General features: G+C 56.8%; 2 protein-coding genes and 1 long non-coding RNA gene across 4 annotated transcripts in view; 2 read left to right on the top strand and 1 right to left on the bottom strand.

The window, feature by feature from the left end:
- Positions 1–516: 516 nt before the first annotated feature.
- Positions 517–3,519, bottom strand: LOC308200626 (PHD finger protein 7-like). The gene is made up of 8 exons (XM_080606683.1): positions 3,167–3,519; positions 2,379–2,470; positions 2,184–2,285; positions 1,797–1,921; positions 1,443–1,605; positions 1,246–1,352; positions 1,041–1,154; positions 517–889 (listed from the first exon to the last, which is right to left on the bottom strand). The coding sequence occupies exons 1-8, from the start codon at positions 3,438–3,440 to the stop codon at positions 679–681; spliced, it is 1,188 nt and encodes a 395-aa protein (XP_080462809.1). The 5' UTR covers positions 3,441–3,519; the 3' UTR covers positions 517–678.
- LOC308200638 lies at positions 1,942–4,759 on the top strand. Its single transcript, XR_013955722.1, has 2 exons — positions 1,942–2,944; positions 3,519–4,759. It is a non-coding gene; the product is annotated as an uncharacterized lncRNA (long non-coding RNA).
- Positions 4,760–12,070: 7,311 nt separating this feature from the next.
- The window catches only part of RNF123 (ring finger protein 123), a 50,846-nt gene continuing 47,560 nt past the window's right edge, over positions 12,071–15,356 (top strand). The window contains exons 1-3 of one of the 2 annotated variants that reach the window (XM_080606619.1): positions 12,071–12,225; positions 13,690–13,829; positions 14,883–14,967. In XM_080606619.1, coding sequence (XP_080462745.1) covers positions 13,748–13,829; positions 14,883–14,967 — 167 coding nt within the window. In that variant the 5' untranslated portion in view covers positions 12,071–12,225; positions 13,690–13,747. Of the gene's footprint in view, positions 12,226–12,416; positions 12,866–13,689; positions 13,830–14,882; positions 14,968–15,356 lie in introns of those variants that run through there. The other variant, XM_080606618.1, reaches the window with a different exon arrangement.

Below are 15,356 nucleotides of genomic sequence, written 5' to 3'. Positions count from 1 at the left end.
GGAGCGGCTTCTTGTCCGGGCCGTCCCCTGCTGGCTGGAGCGTCGTCTCCGCCTAGGCCCTGGGGGATCCCTGGGGGACCCCGATGCCCGCCCCCCTGGCAGATCTGGTGCTGCTGCTGCTCCCAGCACCCGTTTTCTGGTGCGTGGCTGCTCCTGCGGCGTCTTCGGGGCCGGCTCTGGGCATCTGGGGCTGGACGTTCCAGCGGTGAGCGGCTTCTTGTCCGGGGTCGCCCCCGCTGGCCGGTGGGGGTGTCTGCCTTCAGGCACCAAGGAGTGACTGGAGGTTCCTGGTGCCCTCTGGCTGGCCAAGCTGGGGGTGCTGCTCCCAGCGCTGGGTTCTGCAGCACGGCTGCTCCTGCGGCGTCTTCCTGGGACTGTGCCAGGTGTCTTGGGCCTGATGTACAGGCTGGCAGATTGTCCCCTGTTCTGTCCCTGGCCTTCTCCTCTCAGTCTCCTGGGAACTGTGGGATGGCCCCCGGTGCTGCCTGGCTGCTGGTGCTGCTGAGGCTGCTCCTTTCGGGTGCCTGGGGGAGCCACGGGAGGGCCCCAGAACCTCTGGACTGGAGGTGCTGGGGCCGGCGAGCCCCAGATTGCTACTGGAGGCTGTAAGGGGAGACAGGAAGGTGAGTGGGATGGACTTCCAGACCCACGGCAGTAGAGGCTCTGACCCGTCCAGGGTCAGAGAGACTCTGGCAAGGGCTGCCCTGAGCTCCTGCAGCCAGGCCTGGCCTGGCCACAGCCCAGCAGCATGAGGCCTTTGCCACTTACCAGTGCCCACGCCAGCGCAGCTGTCGCACTCCCCAGGGTGCCTGTGCTGTTGGTCAAGTTGGAGCAGCGCCGGTGGGTGCCTTCGGCAGCACAGGAGCGGCACAGGAGCAGCTGCCAGGGCCTGGGGAAGCAAAGAGTTGTGGGTGTGAGGACAAAGTGTCTGAGCCAGGGAGTGGCTGGCACATCCCTTGTGCTCTGTCCTGGCTCTCCCCCAGCATGTGCTGAGGCTGAGGACGTGGGCAGAGCCCCAGATGGCTGCTGAGGCAACTCACCCCTGTCCCTCCGCCTGCTCCCTGCCTTGTGGGTAAAGGCATTCACTGACATCACAGCGCTGGTGCCTCTCTTGCAGCGATGCAAAGGCGTTGCCGTCCTCCCAGGTTGGTCCTCTGCAAGAGAAGGGAGGGAAATTGTCCAGTCCCTGGCCATGCGCAGCGCTTGTGCCCTCGTGTCTAGAGAGCAGGGCAGAGGGACACCAACCTGACTGGGACTTGGATCCCCATGATGGACATTTCGGAACGGAACTCCACCTGGTTTCTGCAGATGGGGCACTGGAAGTAGAGAATGCCTGCACTCACAGCTTGTCCCTGCAGAAGAAACACATGCGGTGAGAGGTGAGCGGGCCCTGGTGCTGCTGAGCACCTGCCGTGCGCGCAGGGTGAGGGGAGGGCTCCTACCTGGATGCAGCCCCGGTGGAACCAGGCGTGACTGCAGGCTGGGCACACCATGGTGTGGTAGGACTTGCTGTCCCCCACAGGGTCCATGCAGATGATGCAGATGGTGTCCTGCTCCGGAGCTGCCTGCACTGCCTGCTGAGGGCGGTGCTCCCAGCAGAAGGACCTGGCGGGGAGAGGGAAGGGAAGGGCAAGGTGAGAAGTGCTGGGCCTGCCGCGGTTGTGGCGAGGAGGGCAGAGGAACGTGAAGGAGCCCCAGGCCCATCCAGGCTCTGGCGCTGCCTCCGGCTCTGCCAGGCTGCTGGGAAGCACCAGCGTGGGGTCCTCTCTTGCTTGGCTGCTGCTGGCAGCCCTTACCTGTACTGCCCAAAGAACTGGGTGACGCATTCTCCGTCCGAGGCGCAGGGGAGATGGAAGCTGCGTTCACAGCCTGTCTCCGTGCAGGTGATGGTGGCCCCTCGCTCGCCACAAACGAAGCATTGCTGAAAAGAACACAGCAGCCCCATTAGCACCAGGCTCGATGCCGCCACCGCTGGCCCCACACCCCTGGGCAGGGCAGGGCACAGGGTGCGGGCGCTGCTGGGTCACGCTCTGCAGACCCCCCTGGTGGACAAGGCTCGTCTGCCAGAGCAGCAGTTTGTCCCGGAGCAGGTTGGAAAGGCTGGGATTGCTGCCTTGGGGTCCAGGCTAAGCTCGCGGGAGCATCTCCTGGCCCAAACCTCCCTGTTCCCATCAGGTCCTCACCTTCTGGGATGCCCGCTTGATTGTGTGCTCTATATCCTCCAGTAAAAATCCCAAAATTCCGTCGTGTAGTGATCCAAGCCGATAAAGGCCATTCGCAAGAGACTATAGAATGGAAAAAAGCAGGATCTCGTTAGGGGTCATAGTTGAAGGGACCGTCCCTGGTGGGATGCTGACGGGAACCCTGGGGGAACTCACCAGGCAAAACGTGTGGGCACAGAGTCCATTCCTTTTGTGTATGGGGCCGCAGATGTTCGGGTCAGCATCTGCCCGGCCACACAGCATGCATGCTGGAGGGGAGAGAGCAAATGGCACAGCCATTGAGCACCTTTGCGGGGCCAGGTGTCCCTGAGGGACTGTCCCCAAGGGCCTGTTCTGTCCCTGCCATGCTGGCTGATGGGCAGGGCCAGAGGCTGTGGAGGGGAAGGAGGCACAGCAGGCACAAGGGTCCCAGCAGGCACCCACAGCCCGACCTGGGCCCCCCCTGCCAAGGAGCAGAGGGGCCCTGCCCCGGGGTGGTTGGGGAGCCCCTGCCTGCCCCTGCCTCCCCTCTCAGCCACAGGCAGCCCTCCCAGCCCCTCCCCGCCCTCCTGTGGGACGGGATACTTTTCTCTCACCTTGCTCCCTCGAGTCGGGAGCCTTCCGCTTCATTTCAGACATGGTGCACTTGGACAGCGAGCACTTGGAGAGTCACTGCCCCAGCGGTGCCGGGGTTTCTCCTCCACACGCTCCTCTGCCGACCCTGAGGGAGAAGCAGGACGAGGGTGAGTCTGCAGCACGGGCCCGAGGTGTGCAACCCCTCCTCCCTCGGCAGCCCCCGGCAGCCCCCTCCTCCCTGCCCTCTCCCCAACTCACCAAATCGCACTGAGGCACGGCCCGAGCCCAGCAGCCTTTTATATGCTCCTCGCCCCCGCGGGTCGCCATGGCCAGCCATTGTGACATCACCACCGCACGCCCCCCGTTTGGGCAGGGACGCCCAAAGCTACCTGGCACCCGCTGTGACAGAGCCCCCGCCTCACAGGGGTGGCTGGAGGTGCCACGCTGGGGCCTGGGCCCTCGGCACCCAAGCAAGAGGGTGGCCGCTCTTGCAGCCGGCACAGGCTCAAATGCCGGGTCCCGCGACACGCGGCGGAGAGGAAGGATTGCTTCCCTCGGCCTGCTGGCAACGCTCCCCGTGCCACAGGCAGGAGCGGAGATGTCCCTCGGACAGGGCTGCAGCCCTGGAGTGGCGGCGCCTGCACCGCACCTTTGGGCCAGCATTGCCGCCCTCCGGGAGAGCCGCAGGACACCTGGCGTTTGGGTCACAGCTTGCTCCCTCCTCACGTCCTTCTCCTACAGAGTTTCTCGAGAGCAGGGTGAGACCAGAGCTCGTTGTCTCCCCCAGACATCAGCAAGAGACGTTACAAAGCCAGCGGTCTTAATCGTCTTTACTGCAGTTGACAGTCCAGTCTGAGCCCTGACTCCTTTCGCCAGCTCTCACCATCAGGGTTCAAAGCCTCCTAATTAGAATCACAGAATCGTAGAATCATTAAGGGTGGAAACGTCCTTCAAGATCATCTGGTCCAACTATCCCCTACTACCAATGTCACCCACTAAACCATGTCCCTAAGCACCATGTGCAACCTTTCCTTGAACACCCCCAGGTGACTCCACTACTTCCCTGGGCAACCCGTTCCAATTCCTGACTATTCTTTCTGAGAAGAAATTGTAGTGGGCTTACTTGGCAAGTTTTGGTAGCAGGGGCCCATAGGGGTGGCCTCTGTGAGAAGAATCCAGAAGCTGCCCCATTTTAGATAAGGGCCCTGCTGCTGTCCAGAGCCAAGCCAATAAGCGACGTTGTTTGCGTCTCTGTGAGAGCATATTTAAGAAAGGGAAAAAACTGCTGCGGAACAGCAGCTGGGAGAGAGAGAGGAGTGAGAAACAGCCTTGCAGACCCCAAGGTCAGTGAAGGAGTGGGAGGAGGTGCTCCAGGCACCACAGCAGAAGTTCCCCTGCGGCCTGTGGTGAGGACCATGGTGAAGCAGGTTGTCCCCCTGCAGCCCACGGAGTACCACGGTGGAGCAGGGTTCCACGCTGCAGCCCGTGGAAGAGGCCACGGTGGAGCAGGTGGACCTGCACTGAAGCAGGCTGCAGCCTGTGGAGGACCCCCGCCAGAGCAGATTGCGGGCCGGAGCCGCAGCCCGTGGAGAGGAGCCCACGCAGGAGCAGGTGACCTGGCAGGAGCTGCCGCCCGTGGGGGACCCAGGTTGGAGCAGTGTGCTCCTGATGGATGGACCCCGTGGTACGGACCCGTATCTGGAGCAGTTCTTGAAGAGCTGCTGCCTGTGGGAAGCCCACGCAGGATCACTTTGGGAACGACTGCATCCCACGTTGGAGCAGGGGAAGAGAGTGACCGAGAAGGAACGGCAGGGACAAAGTGCTACAGACTGACCACAACCGCCATTCCCCCATTCCCCTGCTCCGCTTGGTTAAAGAGGTAGAGGAGGGTGGATGGGGGGAAGGTGTTTTGGGTTTCTTTCTTTTGTTCCTCACTTCTCTAGCTTGTTAGTAATAGGCAATAATTCTTAATGTCTCCCTTCTCTGAGTCTGTTTAGCCTGTCACAATAATTGTTGAGCGATGTCCCCATTCTTATCTCAACCCTTGAGCCCTTTGTATCGTTTTTTCTCCCCCTTTCCTATTCAGGAGGGGGAGTGAGAGAGAGGCTGCGGTGGAACTTGGCTGCCCACCCGAGAAAACCACCGCTAATTTCCAAACTAAACCTCTGGCGCAACTTGAGGCCATACTTTCTAGTCCTATCACTAGTTGTCTGTGAGAAGAGGCCGACCCCTAGCTCCCCACGACTCCCTTTAAGGTAGATGTGGAGAGCAGTAAAGTCTCCCCTGTGTTTTCCGTGTTAAGATCCCACTTTCGGATCCAAAGCTGACAAAAGAGCAAACATTAGCGGGGGTGGGTACAGTAAGCCCCCAAGCCACCACGACAACACAACCCTTCCCGTCACCCAACCCCCCTCTAACCCCTCATATTTATAGTACTTAAAATGGGGAGGGAGGGGGCTTTCCTCACAAATAAGGCTTTGCACCTTAAAAATGCAGCTCTGCACCTTACAGTGCAACTGGGGGCCCTAAAAATAAGGCATTGCGCCCTGAAAATGACAGCCTGGGCCGTAAAAGTGAGGGTGTAAGCAATAAGAAGCCAGCTTCGTCTCCAGAGAGCAGTCTCAGGGCCCTGAACAAATGGGCTTGGTCCCTACAAAGGAGCCCCTGGGCCTGCAAACTGAGGGTTTAGGCGATCAGAAGATGACTTGGGATGCCAAGCGGATGTTCTGGAGCCTGAAAAGAAGGCTTTGGAGCCTAGAGAGGAAACACGGGGGCTTACTAATGCGGCTTTGAAGACTTAAAATGGGGAGGGAGGGGGAGCGTGGGGAGGCCTGGTCGTCAAGGTGAGGCTTTAGACCTGGACCCTGGGCCTTTGGAGTCTCTGGCTCACGGACTGGACCCTACAGTGATGCTTCGGTCCCTCCAGATGGGTGTTTGGACCCTTAAAGGAGGCTTTGGGCCCTCAAATTGAGGCCTTGTCTCCTAGCGTGAGGATTTGGGACCCGAAGAAGCGGGGTGTTTCCTCACAAATAAGGCTTTGTACCCTAAAAGGCAGCTCTGCACCTCACAGTACAACTAAGGGGCCCTAAAGATAAGGCATTGCGCCCTGAAAATGACAGCCTGGGCCATAAAAGCGAGGGTGTAAGTAATGAGAAGCCAGCTTTGTCTCCAGAGAGCAGTCTCAGGGCCCTGAACAAACGGGCTTGGTCCCTACAAAGGAGCCCCTGGGCCTGCAAACTGCGGGTTTCGGTGACTGTGTTGGGTCTGTCTAGGACGGAGTCACCTTTCCCTGCAGCAGCCCACACAGTGCTGTGCTCTGCGGTCGTAGCTGGAACAGCACTGGTATCACTCCAGCGTTGTGTCTGCTCCCACGCCGTCTTCGGGTCTGCCTCTGGGTATTTGGAGCCTGATGTTGTAATGGGGGGCAGCTTCTTCTCTGGGCTGTCCCCTGCTGGCTGGAGCATCGTCTCCGTTTAGACCCTGGGGATCCACTGGGGGACCCCGATGCCGCCCCCCTGGCAGATCTGGTGCTGCTGCTGCTCCCAGCACCGTTTTCTGGTGCGTGGCTGCTCCTGCGGCGTCTTCGGGGCTGGCTCTGGGCATCTGGGGCTGGACGTTCCAGCGGTGAGCAGCTTCTTGTCCGGGGTCGCCCCCGCTGGCCGGCGGGGAGTCTGCCTTCGGGCACCAAGGAGTGACTGGAGGTTCCTGGTGCCCTCCGACTGGCCAAGCTGGGGGTGCTGGGTTCTGCAGCACGGCTGCTCCTGCGGCGTCTTCTGGGACTGTTACAGGTGTCTTGGGCCTGATGTAAACATGGGCGAATTGTCCTCTGCTCTGTCCCCTGCTGCCTGGTGGGGCTGCTGCTCTCAGTCGCCTGGGAACTGTGGGGTGGCCCCGGTGCTGCCTGGCTGCTGGTGCTGCAGCTGCTGCTTTCGGGTGCTGGGGAGCCACAGGAGGGCCCCAGAACCTCCGGACTGGAGGTGCCAGGGCTGGCGAGCCCCAGATTGGCACTGGACGCTGTAATGCAGGAATCGCTGGACGTTCCTGGTGCTGCTTCACTGTCAGAGCTGCCGCTGCTGTCGCTGCTGCTCTGAGCACGGGGGGTTGTAGCACGTCTGCTCCCACACCATCTTCTAGTCTGCCTCTGGGTATTTGGGGCCAAACATTGTAATGGGGAGCGGCTTCTTCTCTGGGCCATCCCCTGCTGGCTGGAGCATCCGAGGCGATCGGCTCCGGGGCAGACGCGTTCTGCAGCGGATCGGGGGATCGAGACAGGCAGGGCTTTTTTTTCGGCATCGAGGCCACCCGAAGCAGCCGAGGGAGCCGCCAGGACCCGGCAGCCCTCACGAGGGAGGCTGACGAGGTGTAGGCAGAGCCAGCAGCGCCGCCTCCCCGGCCGTTCAAAAGCGGCCCGTGGGGAGCGCGAGCGACAGCAGAGTTGAATGTGGGAGATGCAAGCTTGTATCGTACTGATTCTGACCTGAAAACTCATGGGCCTGCGCTAATGAATGCGCAGTTAGAAACAGAGGGGTGTTTTAATGGAGTGAAACTTTGGAATCTCACAGGGAATGTTCATACTACAATTCGTCAAAGACACTTTAATTTCGCGGCTCCTAACTCTACGTGCCATAGTCTACAGGGTGACGGTTGGCTAATAACTGGGACATGTGCAGCCCAAACGACATGTCTGGCTGTGTAGATCGTAACCCCTTTTGCCAATTAAGCCAAACATGGTTACTAAAATGTTGTTGTTTTTCTAATCACAGAATCACAGAATGTGATGGATTGGAAGGGACCTTGGAAGATCATCTAGTCCAATTCCCCTGCTGGAGCAGGAACACCTAAATCACATCACACAGGAACGCGTCCCGGGGGGTTTTGAATGTCTCCAGAGAAGGAGACTCCACGACGCCCTGGGCAGCCTGTTCCAGTGCTCTGTCACCTCACTGTAAAAAAGTTTTGTCTCATTTAAGCGGAACCTCCTATGTTCCAGCTTGCACCCATTGCCCCTTGTCCTATCATTGGGTGTCACAGAGAAGAGCCTGGCTCCATCCTCCAGACACTCCCCCTTTACATATTTATAAACATTAATAAGGTCACCCCTCGGTCTCCTCTTCTGCAAGCTAAAGAGACCCAGCTCCCTCAGCCTTTGCTTGTAAGGGAGATGACCCACTCCCTTAATCATCCTTGGGGCTCTGCATGGGACTCTCTCAAGCAGTTCCCTGTCCTTCTTGAACCAAGGGGCCCAGAACTGGATGCAGTATTCTAGATGTGGTCTCACCTGGGCAGAGTAGAGGGGGAGGAGAACCTCTCTCAACCTACTAAGCACATCTCTTCCAATACTCCCCAGGATACCATTGGCCTTCTTGGCCATGAGGGCACAGTACTGCCTCATGGTCATCCGGCTGTCCACCAGGACCCCCAGGTCCCTCTCCCTTTCACTGCTCTCCAGCTTATACTGGTGACTGGGGTTGTTCTTGCCCAGATGCAGGACTCTACACTTGCCCTCGTTATATTTCATTAAATTTCTCCCTGTCCAATTCTCCAACTGTCAAGGTCCTGATGGATGGCAGCATGGCCTTCTGGCATGTCAGCCACTCCTCCCAGTTTAGTGTCATCGGCAAACTTGCTGACAGCACACTCCATTCCCTCATCCAAGTCATCGATGAATATATTGAACAACACTGATCCCAGCACCGACCCTTGAGGGACTCCACTAGATACAGGTCTCCAACTCGACTCCATCCCATTAACCACAACCCTCTGGCTTCTTCCCTTCAGCCAGTTTACTGTCCACCTCACTACCCGATTGTCCAGACCACACTTCCTTGTGTAGCTGTGAGGATGCTGTGGAAGACAGTGTCAAAGGCTTTACTGAAATCAAGATAAACCACGTCCACTGCCTTTCCATCATCTATCCACTCGGTTCTATCCTCATAAAAGGCTATCAGGCTGGTCAAGCATGACTTCCCCTTGGTGAAGCCGTATTTACTGCCCCTAATGACCCTTTTATCCTTGATATGACTAGAGACAACGCCAAAAATAAGTTGTTCCATCACCTTACCAAGGATGGAGGTGAGGCTGACTAGTCTATAGTTATCTAGGTCCTCCTTCTTGCCCTTTTTGAAGACCAGAGTGACATTTGCTTTCCTTCAGTGCTCAAGCACCTCTCCCGATGCCCACGACTTACCAAAGATGATGGAGAGTGGGCTAGCAATGACTTCTGCCAGCTCCCTCAGCACCTGCAGGTGCATCCCCTCAGGACCCATGGACTTGTGGATGTCCATCTTGCTTAATTGGTCCTTAACCCAGCCCTCATCAACCAAGGCAAACTCCTCCTTTATTCTGACTTCATCTGGGGCCTCAGGGGTACAGAGCTCCTCAGGAGAGTCACTGGCATTATAGACAGAGACGAAGGCATTCAGTAACTCTGCCTTCTCTTTATCTTCTGTTGCCAGAGCACCCACCTCATTCATTAGTGGGCCTACCTTGCCTCTAGTGTTAGTTTTATCTGCAATGTATTTGAAGAAGCTCTTTCTGTTGTCCTTGACCCTTCTCGCAAGGTTTAATTCTAAGGAGGCCTTAGCTTTCCTAGTTGCCTCCCTAAATCCTCTGACAACAGCCTTATATTCCTCGTAAGTGGCCAGCCCCTCCTTCCATGATCTGTAGACTGTCCTCTTCCACCTGAGTTTGCCCAGCACTTCCCTGTTTAACCATGAAGGTCTCCTGGCTCTCTTTCCTGACTTCTTACCTGTTGGGTTGCTCTGTTCTTGAGCTCGGAAGAAGCAGTCCTTGAATGCTAACCAGCTGTCTTGGGCTCCTTTTCCTTCAAGTACCTTGTCCCATGGAATTTCCCCTAGCAAATGCTTGAAAAGGCCAAAGTCGGCCCTACTGAAGTCCAGGGTTGCGATTCTGCTCGGTACTCTGTTCCTGCCACATGAGATCCCAAACTCCACCGTCTCATGGTCGCTGCAACCAAGGCTGCCCTCAACCTTCACCGTTTCAACCAGACCCTCCTTGTTAGCGAGGACAAGATCCAGCAGCGCTCCTCTCCTAGTTGGCACGTCCACCATTTGCATCAGGAAGTTATCATCAATACAATGAAGGAACCTCCTGGACTGCGGATGGCTGGCTGAGTAGGCCTTCCAGCAAATGTCAGGGTAGTTGAAATCCCCCACAATAACCAGGGCCTGTGATCCTGGTTCCATGGTATTCATTCTACAAACGTTGCAAAGATTCTGGGCAGGGCTTGTGGCCTACCATTTCAACGCCGAGGAGGTTCTGGCTTTGCAGCTCTAATGTTTTCAGGAGCTTGTCATTGCAGCTAGGAGGTACGTGTGCCATATCATGTCTCACTGCCTGTGCATTTTGATCTAGAGATTTAGCATTGAACTTCCAACACAACCATTTTCCTGTACATAATAAGTGCAGAATGTCTAACCTGTTCATCGCAAAACCAGCGAAATTTCCTAAGTCGGTACATGTGCTATACCTAAACTCAGGTGTTGCTGAACTATACAGAGCTATTGCTGGCATTTCTGCTGTGCTTGAAATTACCCAGAATGCTACTGTGGGTGCTTTAAAGAGTATACAGTAGACTGATTAATTTGGTCTCACAATTGGCTATCCGATATTGTCTGTCCTTGGACTACATTTTAGCCTCACAAGGAGGTGTTTGCGCATCAATGAATATTACCTGTTGCTTTTTTGCTAACAAATCCAAACAGATCAAACAAGATGTGAATATTTTTCAGTGACAGATCTGTACCTCCCACCAAATAGCCCAAGAACAATGTGTTCTCGAAGGCCTGTCAGCTGACATGGCTGTGGTTTTGGCTACCAGGCCTCCAAACACAGGTGCGACATATCCAAATGATGTTGGTCCTCATTCTGACTGTCAGATTTGTGCTTTTCTGCGTTTTGTTTTGTATCAAATAGCTATTTGTTATCACTCTTATCTGAACTGGTACTGTATACCCATGTCTCAACCAACAAACACTCTCAGGAGTGACACCACTGGACCTAACGGGGACATGCGTCTCCTCCACCTCGCACATTAGGAGGCAAGAGAGATGCACCAGATATGGTGTAGTCTCATAGTGATACACAAGTGGTCACAGGCCAAGGGATGGAGTGATGGGAGCAGCCATAAAGGCAGTCTGGTTATAAAGGGGAAAATACTAACACAAATGGCCCGCTAAAACACTGGCAGAAGATGTCTGAGAACTGCTAGCCTGAGAATCTGGCCCGGGACAAGGCCTGTGAATGAAAAGTGTCCTTGAAAAGCACATCTGGCATCTTTGACGTGCAGTTGGGTACCTAAGAAACAGAGGTGTCCTGAGATACCACTGGTATGCTCAAAACCAAGGAACTGTACCGACAACGTATAGTCCAGAAAAGTGAAAAATAGTCTGGAAAAAGGGGAAAAAGTCCTGAGAAAGTATGGAATTGTCAACTGTTGTTGGCTGTTCTATCTGAATGAAAAGACAGTCTGGGAAAACTATAAGTTGCTCTGAGAGAACGGAAAAAAGTATCATTGTCTATTGGCTGTCCTGGGTGAAAAACAGAAATTACTTAGATCTATTGGCTGCTCCAGATGGTTGTGCCCTACACCGTCTATGTCTCTGTGATACAAAAATGACTTTTTTTTTTTTTTTTTTTTGCCACAAATGGAGCCTCCTCCTCTGAGAAGTTCCCCAGAATGAACTTTTCTACAGGATCTCCTAGTTGAGTTATTGGACCCTCACCAGGGATGCCAGGCTGACCGCAGACTCCACGATGCGGATCAACTTCAAAGAGAGACTTCGTCCATTGCCCACTGCAGGGCCCCCCTTCCTGGAGTGGTTTCAAAGCACCACTTCTGGGAGCCGTTTGGTGGGCACTGTGCTGCTGCTATTTTGAATTATATTTGTATAGAGGCGAGCATTTAATTACTTACGCCCAAGCTTATTTGTTGCTTCACTAGGGATTAGTTTGTAGCAATATGTGGTATTGGAATACAAATACGTACTGCTGCAATTGAGGGCTGCTATTATTGATTGCTGCTGCTGTCGAAATGGATATATACCTGCCTTTCTGCTAGTAATTTTGGGATAACTTGATATCGCTTAGGAAGGATAACCTTTATTAGCAGTGACCAGAGGCAATCCGTAAGGAAGGTTACAAAAGAAAGCCTCTCGCCTGTTCCCGCTGCTTCCACCGGGCCGCCCCCAGGTGGGACCCTCCCGTCGCCCCGCGCTCAGGCTTTGACGGCCCGGGGACGCGGGGCTGCGGTCACCCTCCTGCCGGGCCGGAAGGCCCCGAGGGGCCCGGAGCAGCCCCGGGAAGCGGGCCCAGGCCGCGGCCCTGCCCGGCGCCTCCGCCCGTCTCCCGGCAACGCGTCCGCCCGCCCGCCCGCCATGGCCCTCGCGGCTCGCCGTAGCGCGGCGGCGGCGGCGCGGCCGGGCCGGCGGTGAGTGCGGGGACGCCGGGCCTGGGCCTGGGCCGCCGCGGGGCCCCCTCCTCCCGGTACCCGGGAGGGGCCCGGCCGTGCCCGGGAGCTGCCCCCACCGGGGCGGCACCGGCCCGCGACGCGCGTGGAGGCTGCGCCCCGCCGGAGGGGGACGGAGCTGGGGGCTCGGGGCTCGGGCTGGGGGAGGCGGCGCAGGCTGAGGGGTGCTTCGGGGCTCGGGGCTCGCTGTGGTCGGGGCACGCGCCCGGCTTCGGGGCAGCTCCCGCTGCGGGGGGCACGCCTGGGGCTCGCTCCTGCTCGTGGGCAGCGCCAGCGGGGCTCTGGGGCGGCTGGCGCGGGGATGCTGCCGGGCGGCGGGTGCCGCAGCGGGTCGAGCGCCCGCGGTGAGCGCGGGGCAGGGCGGCGGCCTTGGGCGCCCGGCTGCCTCCTCCTCGCCGCCTCCATCCCCTCGCCCTGGCCGGAGAGGGAGGTATCGGGCGCAGCTGCGGGACGGAGCTGCGTTTGCTGGCCCTTCCTGCCTGTCCTGCCTCGCCTCGGTTCAAAACTGGCCTCCCCGCGCCGCTCGTTCTGCCCTTCCTCTGGGAGCCGCTCGCCGTTGCCAAGAGCGGGCGGTTTCGTGCCTGGCCACGCTCGGAGCCAGGCAGGTTTGCTGGGGCCGGCGCTGTGTTTGTGCACTGAATCGCGGGTCGGAGCGGCACAGGGGCTGCTGTGCGTCCCCTGCTCTGTCCTCTCTCAGACCTGCTGGCAGCAGCATCTGCTCCAGTGGGAAAAGAGCTGTGGCACTGCCACGGTGCCAGCGTTGGTGCATCTTGTCCGGTGCTGGGCTCTGGTGTGCTCGCGCTGCACTCTTTGCCTGGTCATTTAGGCCGTTTCAGCAGCTCGGGTACCCATCTGGCCACTCGGCCAGTCACTTGGCAAGCTCCCTGACTTTTCTCGTCCCACCTTATTTTCTGCTCTGTACGAGACGAGCACCAACCGTTTGATTCCCACAGTCGTTGCTCCCCTTGTATCTTTCGTTGCTTTTTGCCACAAAGCGGTTTGTCAGATGGCTGCCTAGTGAACGTGCCTCCCAGTGACGGTCAGCTACCTGGGTAATCAGAAACAGGAGAGGGGCATAATTGTCAGCTGGGCAGAACAGCAACTTGAATGTATTCTTATTCTCCTGGCACGTGGCAATGGGCTCTGAGTTCTGCCCGTGCCTTTCGCTGGCATGGGGCCTGTGTGGTGGGGCTGGCTGGAGCATGGCTTAACGCTGTATCTGCGGGGCTGATCTGTCTGCTTGGGAAGGTGTTGGGTGATTGGACAGGAGGGGCAGGTGAGAGCAGGGCTGGCAGCCGGCTTTGGGCTCTTGTATGGCCTTGCCGTTAGCGCAAGGACTCGGCTTCGGCTTATCTGGGTTGCTCAGGCCACGCTCGTGAGCCTGCAAGAAAGGGACAAGTTTAACGGCAGCATCCTCCCCAGCAGGTTTGGGTCGAGGCGTCTGCCTGTCTTATGCCCGCTCTGGCACCGGTGCCTCTGAAGAATGACGTCGCGAGGTGCTGGGCCTGCTCTCTCAAGGAAGAACTACAGGCTGAGCACTGAGCCGGAGAAGTCCAAGGTCGCAGGTACGGGCTGTACACGCCTCGCACAAGCAGGACCGCTGTGGAGCGGGGTGAGCGCCCCTCGCCTCGCTTGAGATCGACTGCCTCCAGTGGCAGTGGCCGTGCTGAGAGAGGCGTGGTGGGGCAGAAAGCGAGTGAATCCCTGAGCCGAGGCGAGATTTTGGGAGGGCCTTTCCTGCAGAACGAAGGACTCTGCCAGAAACTCATGTCGCGGTGCCCTTTCTCCAGCCGTGTGGTGCTGGAGGACGTGGTGTTGCCTGTCTTTGTCCCATCGGACTCTGGGAGTTCCTCTTCCAGGGCAGACGGCCTCTCGGGTTCTCGGATTAATGCTTTCCTCGGAAATGATGATACTGCTGGGCAGTCCGTTTGCTCTTGCACCGGCCAACCCGGCACAATCCTGCTTGTGAGACCGCTAGGCTGGTATTTGAGGGCTCCGTGGCACCCACAAGTAAGGCAAGCTGCTTTGTGGGGCACCAGGGATTGTTTTGCACAAGGAAAGCTACTGCGAGGCATACAGCCTTAAGGAGGCTGTGAGTTAGCCTAGATGAGCTGTGTCTGCGAGCCTCTCTGTCCCCGCATCTTCTCCAGCACAGTGAAGAGATGTAGTAGCTACAGAGAACGTTCCAGGTACAAGCAGGACATCAGGAAGTGCAGTGGTGGTATTATTATTTTTTATTTTCATTTCCCTTGGAAATGAAATTGGGTCCTCACATCCAGCTTTTGAAGTAACTTTATCTGGAAGTAGCAGAGCAGCGTTCCTGAGTACGTAGTTTCACGCGAGGGGACGACTGTACAGCCTCCCACTTGCATTGGAGAGCAGCTCAAACTGGAAGGAGCCCCCTGTTGCGGAGATGCGCTCCATAATGCTGGTGTCTAGGGCCGTCAGTGAAGACAGTGAGAAGGTAAATGGCTTCCTGAAGCTGTCTTCCCCCGTGCTGATCTGCAACCTGGAAGGTTGTTTTCCTGTAGTTATCAATTTTTTGCTTGTACTTGAAATGAATGGTGTGAGTTTACCTCCTGACTCCTGAAGCTTACTTTTCTCTCCTTTTTCACAAGGGATAGTGAACAGCAGGCTGCTGAATGACTATCTGCATCGCGTCTTTACCAGTGCTGATGGGAACCAGCCTGCAGCTGCGTACAGGTATTGGACTTCTCATTTGCCAGACGGCAAGCAATGCCCTACCAGTCCCCAGAAAAGCCATACTGTGGTGCAAGGAAAGATCTTTTAGTGCCACGCAGTGATCTTTCTTAAAAGCACATCAGCACCGTGGTACAGGAATGACTCCTGGCTCTTGTCCTTTAATGGCTTTTCTAAACTGAAGGGCTTGACAGGAAGAACACTTCAGAAATTTCTGCATGCACAACCCCACATACAAGATCACTAGGCAGTGTTTCTGAAGTAGGTGGGCAAGTGGGCATTCGCCTTACCCTTCCTGTTCTCCCTCTGGTTGTAAAAAAGTGCAACGTGCACAGGTTTTAGGTGCAGTAATGCAAGCTAGGTTGTCAGTGCCCTGTAAACTAAATGCAAGG

This window comes from Anser brachyrhynchus (assembly GCF_964034855.1).
Source record: "Anser brachyrhynchus genome assembly, chromosome: 10".
Taxonomy (NCBI): Eukaryota; Metazoa; Chordata; class Aves; order Anseriformes; family Anatidae; genus Anser; species Anser brachyrhynchus.
The sequence above is the reverse complement of the archived record's forward strand: the minus strand, read 5'-3'. Positions and strand labels throughout refer to the sequence as shown.

Excerpts from the sequence above, each read along its gene's own strand:
- LOC308200626 (XM_080606683.1), bottom strand. The coding sequence starts at position 3,440 with ATGCTGGCCCAAAGGTGCGGTGCAGGCGCCGCCACTCCAGGGCTGCAG. Across the intron at positions 1,922-2,183 it reads TCAAGCGGGCATCCCAGAAG|CAATGCTTCGTTTGTGGCGA; the intron begins GTGAGGACCTGA and ends TGTTCTTTTCAG. Across the intron at positions 1,353-1,442 it reads TCCACCGGGGCTGCATCCAG|GGACAAGCTGTGAGTGCAGG; the intron begins GTAGGAGCCCTC and ends TTTCTTCTGCAG.